We start from the raw sequence: 16,357 nt of genomic DNA, 5'->3' as shown, positions 1-16,357 counted from the left end.
GCCGGCAGCTACAGCTCTGATTCAACCCCTAACCTGGGAACCTCCATATGCCGTGGGAGCGGCCCAAGAAATGGCAAAAAGACAAAAAAAAAAAAAAAAAAAAAAAAAAAAAAGACTGGTAATAAAATCTTAAACACTTAACTAATGTCCACTTATTTTTCCAATATAATATATTCAAAATAACTTCTATTTTTTGGGGTTTTTTTATTTTGTTTTGTTTGCTTTTCAGGGCTGCACTCACAGCACATGGAGGTTCCCCAGCTAGGTGTCAAATCGGAGCTGCAGCTGCTGGCCACAGCCACGCAAGATCCGAGTTGTGTCTGCAATCTACACCAAAGCTCACAGCAATGCCAGATCCTTAACTCACTAAGTGAGGCAAGGGTTTGAACCCTGTCTTCACATATACTAGTCGGGTTCGTTAACCACTGAGGCACAAAGGGAACTCCCAATTTTTAACATAAGATATTTTTGTGTTCATGCCCATGGTATGCAGAAGCTCCTGGGACAGGAATCAAACCCATTCCAGAGCAGTGACCTGAGCCACAACAGTGACAACACTGGGTCATTATTAACCTGCTGAGCCACACAGGGAACTCTGGAATCTTGATTTTTATCTTTTAAAAATCCGCGGTGGTTGGAGTTCCTGTAGTGGCTCAGTGGTTAACGAATCCGACTAGGAACCATGAGGTTGCGGGTTCGATCCCTGGCCTTGCTCAGTGGGTTAAGGATCTGGCGTTGCCGTGAGCTGTGGTGTAGATCGAAGACGAGGCTCAGATCCCGTGTTGCTGTGGCCCTGGTGTAGGCCGGCAGCTACAGCTCCAATTAGACCCCTAGCCTGGGAACCTCCATATGCCATGGGAGTGGCCCCAGAAAAGGCAAAAAGATTAAAAAAAAAAAAAAATCTATGGTGGCTCAGCAGGTTAAGGATCCAACGTTGTCACTGCTGTGGTGTGGTTTCCATCCCTGGCTCAGAAGTTTCCACATACCCCAGGTGTGGACAAAAAAGAAAAGAAAAATCAAGATTCCTATCAATAAGCTTACAGAAGATTGTATGAAATCGATCAAAACAGACTGCAGAATTAACCTGGGTTCAATTCTTACTTGGTTCTATCACTTTCAGCTGTGCAACCCTGGGCAAGCTCTTTAACCTCAGCTTGTTTCCTCAGTTCTAATGAGGTAATTACTTCCTCAGAGTTCCTATGAGATTAACTGAGATCATTTATATTGGAGCACTTAAATACAGTGGATACTCAAAACTATCATCAACTCACATCTAAACGTTTCACTTTTCACTGTGCAAAAAAGAAAGCAAATACCCATTTACCAACTTTGTGGCACTTCCTCCACAAGTAAACTTCCTATTTAAGAAAATACTCAGAAAAAAACATTTCAAAAAAATGTTTCCTTTTTAACAGTTACTACATGTCTAGTAGTATGTTTCCTACCTCAACCTAGTAATTTCACGCAATGTAGAATTCACACTGAAAAATGTACTGCAGCTCATTACAAAGATCTAAACATGCTATATTGGGAAAAAAAAGCAAATTGAGCAAAGTGTAAAGAGTGTATGCACTAGTCTCAAAACACAAGCAGGGGACGCATAAACATAAGCAAACACTCTGGGATAAGCAAGGCATCTCTGGACTTACATACCAAAAACTGTTAAGAAAGGTTATACTAGGGGAAGGGAACTCTCAGGAATTAAAGGGGAGGGGGAACCCTACATTCTTTCTATATACATGATTAAAGAAAAATTACATTTTTTCAAATTTACTTTCTCATTTAATATATAATATGAAAATCACAGACATTATCTCAGAGTTCATGTAATTGTACTAATAGGCAACACAAAAAATTATACATGAATATGGGTATTGTGGTCTTAAATTATACCAATTTAGCATGTATTTCACTTTTTTACCTTTTCAAGTACTAATGCTGCAACAGAATGCAAATAGTGAATGAGCTGCAACTAAACTCTGATTTATCATTCAATCATGCTTCCCTGGAATTCCCATTGTGGCTCAGCAGAAATGAATCAGACTAGCATCCATGAGGACACAGGTTCGATCCCTGGCCTTGTTCAGTGGGTTAAGGATCCGGCACTGCCATGAGCTATGGTGTAGGTGGCAGATGTGGTTTGGATCTGGTACTGCTGTGGCTGTGGTGTAGGCCAGCAGCTGCAGCTCTGATCTGACTCCTAGCCTGGGACCATCCATATGCCAAACCTGTGGCCCTAAAAAGCAAAAAAAAAAAAAAAAAACAAACAAACAAAAATCTTGGAGTTCCCACTGTGGTGTGGTGGGTTAAGAATCTGACTACATGGAGTTCCCGTCACGGCGCAGTGGAAAAGAATCGAATAGGAACCATGAGGTTGCGGGTTGGATCCCTGGTCTCACTCAGTGGATTAAGGTACTGGCGTCACGGTGAGTTGTGGTGTAGGTTGCAGACATGGCTCAGATCTGGTGTTGCTGTGGCACAGGCCAGCAGCAACAGCTCCAATTAGACCCCTAGCCTGGGAACCTCCATGTGCCACAGGTGCAGCCCTAAAGAAACAAAAGACAAAAAAAAAAAAAAAAAAAGAATCTGATTATAGTGGCTCAGGTGACTGTGGAGATGCAAGTTCAATTCCTGGCCTGGTACAGTGGGTTAAAGCATCCATCACTGCCACGCTGTGACTCAAATTCAATCCCTGGCCTAGGAACTTCCATATACCATGGGTACAGCCATGAAATTTTAAAAATATATATTATTATGAGACTACATATCTACAAACAAAATATATGGAAGCCCTTCAAAACTCAATGCCCAAATGAAAGTGGCTTAGACACTATCCTTCTCAAGTAATTAATGTTTGATGGTTGACAGCTAACTTTATTATACAGTTTTCTGTTAACATGTTCTCAATCCCTCTTTTCAGCAAAACACCTTTATAGTCCATTACAGAGCAGTTAAGTTACTAAAACTCAGTAATTGTTACATGAGATACTAAACTGATAGTATTTAAACTTCAGTTTTATGCCTTAATATTATTCACCCATGAGAAAGAATGAGATAATGCCATTTGCAGTAACATGGTTGTAACCAGAGATTCTCATACTAAGTGAAGAAGGTCAGAGAAAGACAAATATCATCTATTACTTACATATGTAGCCTAAAAGATGATACAAATTATCTTGTTACAAAACAGACTCACAGACATAGAAAACAAACTTACAGTTACCAAAGAGTGGAAGGGGAATAGTTTGGGATTAGCAAATACAAACTACCATATATAAAATAGATAAGCAAGGATTTACTGTACAGCACAGGTAACTATATTCGAAATCTTATAATAGGAGTTCCCGTCGTGGCGCAGTGGTTACGAATCCGACTAGGAACCATGAGGTTGCGGGTTCGGTCCCTGCCCTTGCTCAGTGGGTTAACGATCCGGCGTTGCTGTGAGCTGTGGTGTAGGTTGCAGATGCCGCTCGGATCCCGCGTTGCTGTGGCTCTGGCGTAGGCCAGTGGCTACAGTTCCGATTCGACCCCTAGCCTGGGAACCTCCATATGCCGTGGGAGCGGCCCAAAAAATAGCAACAACAACAACAACAAAGACAAAAAGACAAAAAAAAAAAAAAAGAAAAAAAAGAAATCTTATAATAAACCATAAGGGAAAAAAAATCTAAAAAATACATGTAAGTATATTTATAAAAAACTGAATCACTTCACTGTACACCAGAAACTAACTGTAAAACAACTTTACTTCAAAAAAACAAAAAAGAAAACAAAACAACAATAACAATATCTACAAACTTACCTGGAGGTACAGGTGGTGGAAAGCCAGGAAACTGTGGGGGTGGGATCCCTGGTGGGAGTGCTGGGATTCCCATGGGAGGGCGATTCAAATGAGGGGGGAAAGACATTCTTACTGCAGCAGTCTAAAGAAAGAAATCGTGACAAATTACGTTACTTGACAACTTAACAATTCGATATGCCTGGTGCGCTGGCCTTCATTAAGAGTATCTGCAAAATTCTAAAGTTTTCTTACCCAAAGGAGTTGGCAAAGACCCTCTTTTCTCTGTCTGTCCATTGAGAATTTTTTAAACTTAGATCTTTTCTAAAATAACTTCCCAAAATGTACACGATCTAAGTTCAGGATAGACTCCTACAATCATATGGGAATACATATAAAGGAAGAAAAAAATTTTGAAGTTCAGTTAATATCCAAAAATTAAATACCAAATATCAATGAATCTTTTTACTTTTTTATTTTTTGCTTTTTTTTTTTTTTTTTTTTTAGGGCCATACCCAGGGGATACGAAAGTTCCCAGGCCAGGGGTCGAATTGAAGCTACAGCTGCTGGCCTACACTACAGCCACAGCCACTAGGGATCGGAGCCATGTCTGCGACCTACACCACAGCTCACAGCAAGGCCGGGTCCCACTAAGTAAGGCCAGGGATCAAACCCACATACATTCTCATAGATACCAGTCAGATTCATTTCCTCTACTCTACGAGGGGAACTCCCTCAACGAATATTTTTAAACCAAACTCAGAATCCAGGAAGATATCTAACAGGTTTTTTAAATGTTCTGATGCATTCATTTTTATACACATAAGCACCCTGAAAACTAAATTTACAAAGTAACACAGTATTTGTATTCCTTGATTCAGTGCTGGCCAATTCTTCAAGGACAAATGAATGTCTCAGTGACATTCTACAAACCTGACACCATGAGAATTGCAGAGAACCTCCTGCTATCAGATCACATAGTACCCATTCAAATATAAAGAGAACATACATAATGTGTGACAATAAGAAAAAAGTGATAATTTTTCTTAAATTTAAAAGCAAACTTTTGACCATTCTTGAATGATATTCAATGAATGAGAGAATAAAATTCAAGAATGAGATGCTGGCATATGATTTTTAAAAATATAAGAACACACTGAACAGTTTCATTTGGTTTGTGATATTACTACTTAAAATAAATTTTGTCTTTTAGCTAAATGAATAGAAGTATTTAAGAAGTTTCCAAAATTATTGGGAGAAGTAGAAAAACAATGTTAGAAGGTCCTAGTAGGATTCCACGCCCCAACTTTAAAAAGCAGCCCAAATAAGGGGTTGATTTCATATCAGTGATGATGCTAAAAGTAGTGATTTGATTAATAGGAGATACTTCTTTTGGAAAAACTCTCCACCTACACTCTGTAACTGAGGAAGTCTAGAATTGTTAGAAGCTTTTAAAATATGTTTTTCTCTATTTTCTTTTCTGTGTTTTATGTATCGTTTTACTCACCCTTCAGAAGAGAGAGGATAAAAAGTGCATGTCTTCCACTTTCTTGTCCCTAATCCCAAGAGTTTGGTATAAATCGTTGTATTCTTCTAAGTATCTTTCTATACACAAGCTAATATATAATCATTTGTGTTTTTCTGCAAACAATATAATCATACTATATTGTTACGTGCATTTCTCCCTAATTAACATCTCGTCAGTTCAAAATGTTCTATTTTTCATAATGCAGTAAACTACCACTTTATAGATATAAAATAATTAACCAACACTGATGGTTAACTTCACATTTTTACCTCTTACAAATAATGTTAAACATTCTTGGACATATTGGACATACAATACTGTATGTATCTACATTTTACCTTCATACCATCCTCTTAAATCTAGTGTACAAATTAATATTCCCACCACCAGCACATGGGTATTCCCTTTCCTCATCACTGGAGTGAATCAGTGTTTAAATTTTAACAATCTGATACGTAAAAGATATTCTCTTGTTTCAACCTGCACTTCCCTAATTAACAATGAGCTTATGTTTATGAGACATTTCTTTAAAAATCATGTCCTTCACCCTCACAGCTATTCTTTCTTAAGAGTATTCTTTTCATTGAGTTAGAATATATAATATTCTATAAAATTTAAATTGAAAAAAACACATTATACTTAAAATACTTAGAAAGCTTTACAAGTAAATTCCTAGGATGATGTCATACATTAGCAAATAAGGTACTGGAAATGCCTTAAAATATTAAGTAGGTATCAACATAAATTAAAAAGAAAAATGCAACTAATTTAAGATTGTAAAAGTATTGAATATTTTAATAATTTTATTTTAACATTCTTTTGCCCCCCCCAAAAAAACAAATATTCTATATGGAAGGGGACAGGAGTATATATCCTTTTAAAACAAAGAGGGCTACTGTCCTACTTACAGAAGCTCTTGTATTATCATTATAATACTCTATCTCAGCACTTTCTTAGAAGGGCAGTTGGTATTAATACCTGTTGAATAAATAATCAATGAATGAATCAGTAAACAAACTCTGAGAACCTTTTAAAATAAATGTATTTAGAAGCTACCATGTGCCAGACACTATTCTAGCAATGACCCAGTGCTTAGCCTCACAATGGTTACAAAGATTGGGCCATGAATTCATCTTTAGAATCACTTTTTCCTGAGTATTAAATATAAATACTACTTTTTTTAAAAAACCCTCTCTCCATGTTCTTGGAAGGGTTTAAACTATTCTTCACGGTTTTCAAATATATCATTCATTCTGTTAAGAATTAACCAGATTATGTTTTAGTTTCTGCTAATACACTCATTTCATTCACTTCTAATTTTTCTATGTAATATTTCACTTATATCTGGAACTTTCAAAACTTGCTTATTCAAAGGTGATCAGCCCCTCCTAAGGAAATTCAGAAAACAAACATTCCTGGTGACCTCTGATAAAATCCCCCTCACACCCTTTTAGGGCTGTACCCAAGGCCAAGTACCCAGGCTAAGGATCAAACAGGAGCTGCAGCTTCTGGCCACAGCTACAACCACACCAGATCTGAGAGCCACGTCTGCGACCTACACCACAGCTCACAGCAATGCTGGATCCTTAACCCACTGGGCAGGGCCAGGAATCAAACCCACGTCCTCATGGATTCCAGTAAGGTTCCTTACCACTGAGCAACTCCTCTGATAAACATTAATGTTCATTTTAAACATCCTAAAATGAGTACCATTTATTTCAACATAAAGTTTTGTATGTTTTGACATATGTGAAAATGACTAAGAATAAACTTATAACCATAAGCAAAACTTATGATTTTTATAGGTGATCAGTAAATTATAATATACTCATAATAAATTATACAGATATTCAAAGTTAGTAGGCACTCTATAGAATGAAGTAGGAAGAGAGCTACAGAAAGCTTTATTTTAAACACAGTCAAGTCTCACCAAGAAGGTAACATCTGAACAACGACTTGAAAGAGAACAAGGCAGGAAACCCTATTCATTATCTGGGAGTGATAGCCTTCCAAAAAAATATGAAGAGCCTGAAGTGGGTATGCAGTGTCTGCAGAAGGAATAACGAGGCCAACAGCTGGAGCATAGTTCTGGTGGCAAGTTGGAGATGGGGAGGGGGTTCAAAGAGTGTTAAGTCTTTGTAGGCTGCTGTAAAGGTACTGGTTTTTACTCTGAATGAGATGGAAAACTCTTGAAAGGTTTTTGACTTGACATATTTTAAGTGTCACTAGCCACTATGTTAAGATAAGACTGGAAGAGAACAAAGGTAGAGAAGCAAAAGACTACTGCAATAAACCAGACAAGAGAAGGGTGGGCTAGAACAAGTGGTAGCAATGAAGTGGTAACAAGTTATTGGCTTCTGGATTACTTTGGATGTAGCCAGTTGCTGAGGGATTGTGTGTGGGATGCAGAGGTTAATGCAGAGGTTAAGAGAGATGCAGAGGTTATTTTATTAGCACTAAAATTAAGAATATCTGAACATAATGCTTCACCTTTAGAAGGTTCAAAGCATTTTTTTACCTATGAACTATGAAACCTTATGGCCCAAAGTAACAAAAACTAGCACCTATGTTGGAAGTGTTCCCTATCTGTAGGGTAGCATTGGTCCTATAGGTTTATGCATTCATCAAAATCCATGAAATTAGAGTGGGTGTGTTTTACTGCACGAAAATTTTTTTCTCACTAAATTTGGTGGCCCCCCCCCCACCAAAAAAGAAAACTGTTTTGGCTGTACCAGCAGCATATGGAAGTTCCCCACACAGCAGCAACCTCAGCCACTGTGGCGACAATGAGGGATCATGAACCTGCTGAGACACCAAGAAACTCCCCAAAAAACCTCTAATGAAGATTTACCTCTACCACTCAACATATGCATGCATGATGCTTTTCTTTTTCACTTTTTTTTTTTTTTTGTCTTTTTGCCTTTTTCTTGAGCCGCTCCCACGGCATATGGGATCCGAGCCGCGTCTGCAACCTATACCACAGCTCACGGCAACACCGGATCGTTAACCCACTGAGCAAGGTCAGGGATCGAACCCTCAACCTCATGGTTCCTAGTCGGATTCGTTATCCACTACACCACGACGGGAACTCCTCTTTTTCACTTCTTTAACTCTACTTTTTTAAACTACTCTTTTTCTTCAGTCATGAGAATAACATTACTGCTTATAAGCATTCTTCCATTACAGGGTGATTTATCCTGATAGAAATAAAGCATTTCACCAGGAATAAATTTACAAGCTAACCCCCTCAGGACACTGTGCCAAATTTCTGAAATGGTAAGAGGCAAATGAACCAACAGATTCTCCTCAGCAAACACTCATACACAATTTACTCATTCAGTAGCTACAATTATGCGCCAGGTTCTTTCCTAAGCATTATTTTTTATTAGTTCTGAAAGAGCAAATTTTAACTTATTATGTGTAATTATACATCCAGTCCAGTGGCTCCACATTAAATATAAATTATCATTACTATAGCATGCACTGTTTACTGCTCCGCTTATAGCCTACAGTAACTGCCCCAGCCTGAGCAAAGCAAGCCCTTCATCACATTTCTCTACAGGAGTTCACTTGGTTCCAGTGGGTTAAGGATCTGGTGTTGTCACTGCAGTGGGTTGGGTTGCTGCTGTGATGCAGGTTTCATTCCCAGCCCAGAACTTCTGTAAGCTGTGGGCACAGCCAAAAAACAAAACAAAACAAAAAAACAAACTCTACAGATAACAAACACTGGAGAGGGTGTGAAGAAAAGGGAACCTGTACGGAGGTTCCTCAGAAAGCTAGAAATAGAACTACCATATGATCCAGCAATCCCACTCCTGGGTATATATCCAGACAAAATTATAATTCAAAAAGGTACATCAGTATTCCCATCATGGCTCAGCGGAAACAAATCTAACTAATATCCAGGAAGACACAGGTTTGATCCCTGGCCTTGTTCAGTGGGTTAAGGATCCAGTGTTGCCATGAGCTGAGGTGTAGGTTGCAGTTACAGCTCTGATTCAACCCCTAGCCTGGGAACCTCCATATGCCATGAGTGTGGACCTACAAAGACAAAGACAAAAAAAAAAGATACATGCAAGTTCCCACTGTGGTGGAGTGGGTTAAGAATCTGACCGAAATGACCTGCGTCACTGAGGAGGCATGACTTTGATCCCCAGTCTGCCACAGTGGGTTAAAGGATCTGGCATTGCCATAGCTGCAGTGTAGGCCACAGCTGTAGCTCAAATTCACCCCTGGCCTGGGAACTCCCATACACCATGAGTGTGGCCATAAAAAACATTTTAAAAAATAGATATATTTACACCTATATTCACAGCACTAGTCACAACAGCAAGACATGGAAGCAACCTAGATGTCCATCAACAGATGAATGGATAAAGATGTGGTACATATATACAACAGAATACTACTCAGCCATAAAAAAGAAGAAAATGATACTGTGTGCAGCTACATGGATGCAATTAGAAATTATCATACTAAATCAGAAAGACAAATATATGATACCATTTATATGTGGAAACTAAAATATGACACAAATGGGAGTTCCTGTCATGGCTCAGCAGTAATGAATCCATGAGGACACAGGTTTGATCCCTGGCCTTGCTCAGTGGGTTTAGGATCTGGCGTTGCTGTGAGCTGTGGTAAAGTCGCAGATGAGGCCTGGATCTGCGTTGCTGTGGCGGTAGCACCAGCCGGCAATTACAGCTCCGATTCAGCCCCTAGCCTGGGAACCTCCATGTGCCACAGGTGCAGCCCTAAAAAGACCAAAAAAAAAAAAAAAAAGACTAACTATAGGGAAAGATTAGTGGTAGTCTAGAGCTAGGGTGGGAAAAGGGAGTAAACCTATCTAGAAACAGAAACAGATTCAAAAGACAGAAAAGGGGTTGGAGGAGAGATGGAATGAATGTTTGAGGTTAGCAAATGTAAGGCATTATATATAGAATGAATAAACAACAAGGTCCTACTGTGTATCACAGGGAACTATATTCAAAATTCAAAGATAAACCATAATGTAAAAGAGTATTTACAAAAAGAACATATATATATGTATAGTTGAATCACTTTCCTGTGCAACAGATATTAACACAACACTATAAACCAACTATACTTCAATTAAAAGAAAAAAATTTCTCAACTGAATTTCCACAGAACTGGAATCTTTAGGAACTATTCCTAGGAAAAGTTCCATGACCAAAGAAGAATGGGATTACTTAACAAAACATTTCTTTTACAGGAAAACTTCAAAGATATGAAGATACTCAAGTGTTTTGAGTCTCCAAAAAGGAAGTTGATCTTTTTCTCAAACTTCTATTTTGCTATTTTACTAGTTTAATGATTAAGAAAGCAATACTCAGAGTTCCCATGGTAGCTCAGTGGTTAACGAATCCAACTAGGAACCATGAGGTTTCGGGTTTGATCCCTGGCCTTGCTCAGTGGGTTAAGGATCCAGCATTGCCGTGAGCTGTGGTGTAGGTCGCAGACGAGGCTTGGATCCCACACTGCTGTGGTGTAGGCTGGGGGCTACAGCTCCAATTAGACCCTTAGCCTAGGAACCTTCATATGCCACGGGAGCAGACCTAGGAAAAGGCAAAAAAAAGGGACCGGAAAAAAAAAAAAAAAAAGAAAAGAAAGCAATACTCGAGTTCCCATTGTGGCTTAGCAGTTAATGAACCTGACTAGGAACCACAAGGATTCGGGTTCAATCCCTGGCCAGACTTAGTGGATTAAGATCTGACGTTGCCAGGGGCTGTGGTATAGGTCGCAGATGTGGCTCAGATTCAGTGTTGCTGTGACGGTCGTGTAGGCCAGCAGCTGTAGCTCTGATTTGACCCCTAGCCTGGCAGCCTCACCGCAGGTGTAGCCCTAAAAAGACCAAAAAAAAAAAAAAAAAAGCAATACTAACTATAGGGAAAGATTAGTGGTAGTCTAGAGTTGGGGTTGGGAACAGGGAGTGACTTGCAAACAGAAAAGAGGGATCCCCTCAGGGTAATGGTTGAACAACTCTGAACATTTACTAAAAATAAGTGAACTGTACATTTATAATAAATCAATTTTACACGCAACTATATCTTAACAAAACCACTTTTTACAAAAGTGCAACACCAATTCAGAATTTCAGGTAAAATCCAATTAAGACCTATAGATTTTATCAATATTAACTTCCTGATTTTAATCACTGTACTGTTGCTAAGAGAATAAACTTGGTTTCAGGAAATACCACCTAAGTATTAAGAGGTTAAGAGAAATACCACAGCTGCAACTTACTAGCAAATGATTTCAAAAGGAAGCTATGGCGATAAAGAGGAGAGGAAAATAAAGCAAATTGATAAAATATTATCATTTGGAGAATCTGAGTGAAATATATTTGAGAATTCTTTGTACTGTTCTTACAGTTTGAAATTATGTCTGAAATTATGTCAAAAGAAAAAGCTAAAAGGCAATATCAACAATTCTGGCAAGAATCACTGACATGAATGAACATTAATTTGCCAATAAAGAAAAAAAATCTCTGCAAGAAATAATAGTGATTCTGGTTAGTGGAAGTATTATGTTCCTGGGTTTTAAAATCAAAAAAAAAAAAAAAAAAAAAAAAAAAAAGGGAAGGGGAAAGCTACTCAAAAAGTTTGAGTAGGAGTTCCCGTTGTAGCTCAGTGGAAATGAATCTGACCAGTACTCATGAGGACTCAGGTTTGATCCCTGGCTTTGCTCAGTGGGTTAAGGATCCGGCACTGCTATGAGCCGTGGTGTAGCTCGCAGATGTGGCTCAAATCTGGCATTTCTGCGGCTGTGGCATAGGCCAGTGACTACAGCTCAGATTTGACCTCTAGCCTGGGAACTTCCATGTGCTGCAGGTATGGCTCTAAAAGGACAAAAAAAAAAAAAAATAGTTTGAGGAATCTGTCAAAATCCTCACATGAATGGTAATGGTAGTTTCAGAAAACACAATCGAGATTAAAAAAACAAACAGAATGTTTTTGTAAGATCTTAAAAGATTCAATGATTACTTTTGCTTCCAGTCAATGCAATTTTTCTCTAAATCATGTGTGAATGAAAAAGGTAGATAGCTAATTTGCTTGTAGCTTAAAAAAAAGGAAATTTGGTAACCAAGAAGATTAATTATTCAATAAAAATAGCTAAAAAAGATTAAAATAGTATGGAAGTTCCTCAGAAAACTAAGTATAGAACTACCATATGATCCAGCAATCCCACTCCTAGGCATGTATCAGGACAGAACTTTCATTCAAAAAGATACATGCACCCCTATCTATGTTCATTGTAGCCCTATTCACAATATCTAAGACATGAAAACAACCTAAATGTCATCAATAGATGAATGAATTAAGAAGATGTGGTACCTATATACAATGGAATACTACTCAGCCATAAAAAAAGAATGAAATAATGCCATTTGCAGCAACATGGATACAATAAGAGATTCTCATGCTAAGTGAAGTCAGAAAGAGAAAGACAAATACCATATATCACTTACACGTGGATCTAAACTACGGCACAGGAGTTCCGACTGTGGCTCAATGGTAATGAACCGACTAGTATCCACAAGGATGCCAGTTTGATCCCCTGGCCCCACTGAGAGGGTTAAGGATCTGGCGTTGCTGCAGTGTGGGCCAGCAGCTGCAGCTCCAATTCGCCCCCTAGCCTAGGAACTTCCATACGCTACAGGTGTGGGCCTAAAAAAGCAAAAATTTTTTTAAAATAAAAAAATATGACAAAGATGAACCTTTCTACAGAACAGAAACAGACCCACAGACATGGAGAACAGAATTGCAACTGCGGGGAGATGGGGGAGTGGGATGGCCTGGAAGTTTGGGGTTAGTGGATGCAAACTATTACGTTTAGAATGGATAGGCAATGACGTCCTGCTGTATAACATAAGCAACTATATCCAATCACTTGTGATAGAACATGATAGAAGACAATATGAGAAAAACAATCTATATACATGTGCAACTAGGTCATTTGCTGTCCATCAGAAGTTGACAGAACACCGTAAATCAACTATAATAAAAATTTTTTTTACTTTTAGAAAATGTAAGTCAACAATTTTTTAAAAAATCAGCTAACATCTTAATTTACTTACTTTTGTTTACAAAACCTTTCATTATACATTATCTCATTAATCTCCCAAATTACCTAGTGTGGCTATAGTATTCTTCATTTACAGAAAAAGCAGCTAACTTGTCCAAAGAAACACAATAAGGGACTCCAAGGTCTCTACTATCCTGAAATTACCAATCCAAAGGCTCTTTCGCTTATCACAATGCCTCTTTCTAGTAGTAACATACCAACAATTAACTTTGACTTTATTTATAAAAGTCTATCCAGAGTACACTGGAAAATGTTAGAGTCAGGGTCAGCCTCCTATGTCACTTTTGAAAATCCTCAAATAACAAGTAACAGTCAATAGGGATTAAACACTTACTAGGTTAGTTGGGCACTGCACTAAGGACTTTACATACGGTTTTCTCAATTAATTCCCAATCCCAATAATCTATGAGGTGGATAATAGTTAATAATCTTCATTTTACAGGTGAAGAAAACCAAGGCTTTAAGTTAAATTAAGTAGAATGGCACAGTATCTAACTTAATCGTGAGGAACTGATGACCAACTGAATGTCTTTGTAGGCCTTTGAATATTTTTAGAAATTAAAGCTCTCAAAACAATATAAAAATTGTTTATAAACTACTGCCAACTACCCAAATTCACAGTACTTCAAACTAGAGCAGTCTGGTGCAAGAGAAGTCCAATCTCCTCCCCCCTTTGGATCTGCTCCACTCTGTCCAATATTAAAATGGCTCTTCCATGGCTATATAAATCCATACTACATAACTTCGAAATAATCTTCACACTCCTATAACTATTTCGAAAAAACGCATTTAAAAAGTAGTACTGAAGAGCAAAGAAGGACGAGAACTAAGTAACGTATTTTAATGTGGAGCTTGGTCATCCCTGAGAATCAATGGGGATACAGTTTACGGGAACCTCCAGTGGAGGAAGGGGGCAGGACCACAACACTCATCACAATCTTAGACAGGCAAACCAACCAAGGGAGTGCTAGAAAAGGTGAGCAGTAGCTAAATTCTGGGCGGGGAGAGGGGGAGCAGTTCACTCGGTGGCGGGCTTTAGATGACCAAAGGGGAAGGGAAAGAAATCAGTTGGTGACCAGCTCCTCGCTGAAAAGGGTGGGTGCTGGCCGGCTTCTAGGCAGAGCCCGGTGCAAACCTATCCCAGGCCCAGAATATCTACCGTAGGGCTTCCGCAGGCTCGGGTTAGAAAGGGACCAAAGAGACGAGCTCCCCAGGGGCCGACCGATCGTTTTGTGGTAAACGTGGAGCCCAGAATGGGCCGAGGCCACTCTGTGGCGGGCCGTGAAAAGGAAAGTGAGGAGCAATGCAAGGAGGAAGGCTCTGGCAATAGGTCCGGCGTCCCCAGGCTACAGCTGGGCCCACTGGTTTTCGAGGCCTTAGAGAAGTGGAGAAACCTAAGCCTCGTGCCCGTCCCCTCCCCCACCCAACCCCCCCCCCAATCCCCATCCCACCCGGCCTTTTCGCAGCCTCCCCGGCGGCTTTCCCTTCTCCGCCAGCCAAACTACCCCGTCTCCCGGTTTCCACACGCGTTGAGAGGCGTGAACTCACCCGCCGCTGAGAAAACGGTACTGTCTTCGCGGCCTTGTGGGCCCCAGGTTACGAGTGGGCTCCACCGGTTCGAGGTTTCTGCGCACCGCTCGCCGGGAGATTGGTTCCGAGACTCCTACTCGCACAGGCCGCAAACACAGCCGCGCAGCGCGGGGAGCTTCTGGAGGTCTTCCTATTGCCCGGCGTGCACTGCGGCTGAGGGAGTGGAGAGGAAGATCATAGAGAGGAGCGTTCTAGATAGTCTTCACTGTAGGCTCTGAATCAGCGGCGAACAACCAAAGAGAAGGCGCGCCTAGTGAGGGCTAGAAAGGCTTAAACTGTAAATTAAGACCCACCCTGCCATTTTTGATTGGAGCTGATTGAATCTTATGATTAGGCGACGCCATCTTGAGGTCAAGGTTCCGGCTGGACCCTGCCCGAGGACTGTTAGAGGATTTCTCGATTTTTGTAGTTTGTGTTTCGAGGTTAGAACCTTGTTTTGTGGCTCACTGAAGTTCGATGGACTGATAACCCAGCACCTCCGTAGAAACCCCAAGTGTTAATGTTTCCTTAGAAAACAGCTACTCTTGATACCAAGAGATAGGGCAAGGGGTGATTTTTTTTCAAAAAATGGAAACACACACACCTCCAATACACAGCTTTCGCGCCCTAAACGAGCCAAAAAACATTGCTTGAAATTCCTGAAACGGCCTTTAAATTTAATACAGCTTTCATTCTGTAATGTAAACGTGCTAAAAAGATTATTAAACTAATGGAAATGAACTAATCACAAAAGATTAGGTTCTTCAGTTGATGGACTGTATGGTTAGTATCTATTTACAGGCCTTTGTTTCCTAACTGCTTACTTCTCAGAAGGATTATAATTTATTCAGTATGCAGTCATTGTCTCCCTTAAGTGCCTGGTGCTGGAAATATGGAGGTAAATAGGAGTGATGTTGTTGTTGTTTGGAAGAGCTGCAAACAAAGCAGAAGAGGTGACAGACTCTGACTACTGCCTATAAAATTGATCCTACCTACACACTCCCCACCTGCGTTTCCTGTTTAATTTTACTCTATAACACTTACAACCATCTACTCTATCATTTTCTTATGGTTTGTCTGCCCATATGCCACTAAAATGTAAACTTAAGGAGTGCCAGTATTGTCTGTTTTGTTCACTCCTGAGTTTCCCCGGTTCCAAGAACAACGCCTGATACATAGCAATAAATATATAGCTGATTGAAAGAAACGAATATACACCGGTATCAACAGAACATAAAATGCAATGGGAGGGAGTACCCGTCATGGTGCAGCAGAAACGAATCCAACTAGGAACCATGAGGTTGTGGGTTGAATCCCTGGCTTCACGCAGTGGGTTAAAGATCCAGCATTGCTGTGAGCTGTGGTGTGGGTCGCAGATG

The 16,357-nt window shown here is 39.7% G+C and overlaps 1 protein-coding gene across 2 annotated transcripts in view; it reads right to left on the bottom strand.

Moving 5' to 3' along the window:
* Window positions 1-15,146, bottom strand: part of RBM25 (RNA binding motif protein 25) — a 61,523-nt gene extending 46,377 nt beyond the window's left edge. The window contains exons 1-2 of one of the 2 annotated variants that reach the window (XM_005666339.3): window positions 14,958-15,146; window positions 3,800-3,920 (exon numbers count right to left, since the gene is read on the bottom strand). In XM_005666339.3, the coding sequence (XP_005666396.1) occupies window positions 3,800-3,905 (106 nt within the window). In that variant the 5' untranslated portion in view covers window positions 3,906-3,920; window positions 14,958-15,146. 2 annotated transcript variants of the gene reach the window in all.

Source organism: Sus scrofa, chromosome 7 (assembly GCF_000003025.6).
Source record: "Sus scrofa isolate TJ Tabasco breed Duroc chromosome 7, Sscrofa11.1, whole genome shotgun sequence".
NCBI classification, from domain to species: Eukaryota; Metazoa; Chordata; class Mammalia; order Artiodactyla; family Suidae; genus Sus; species Sus scrofa.
This window is presented reverse-complemented; position numbering and strand designations above follow the sequence as displayed.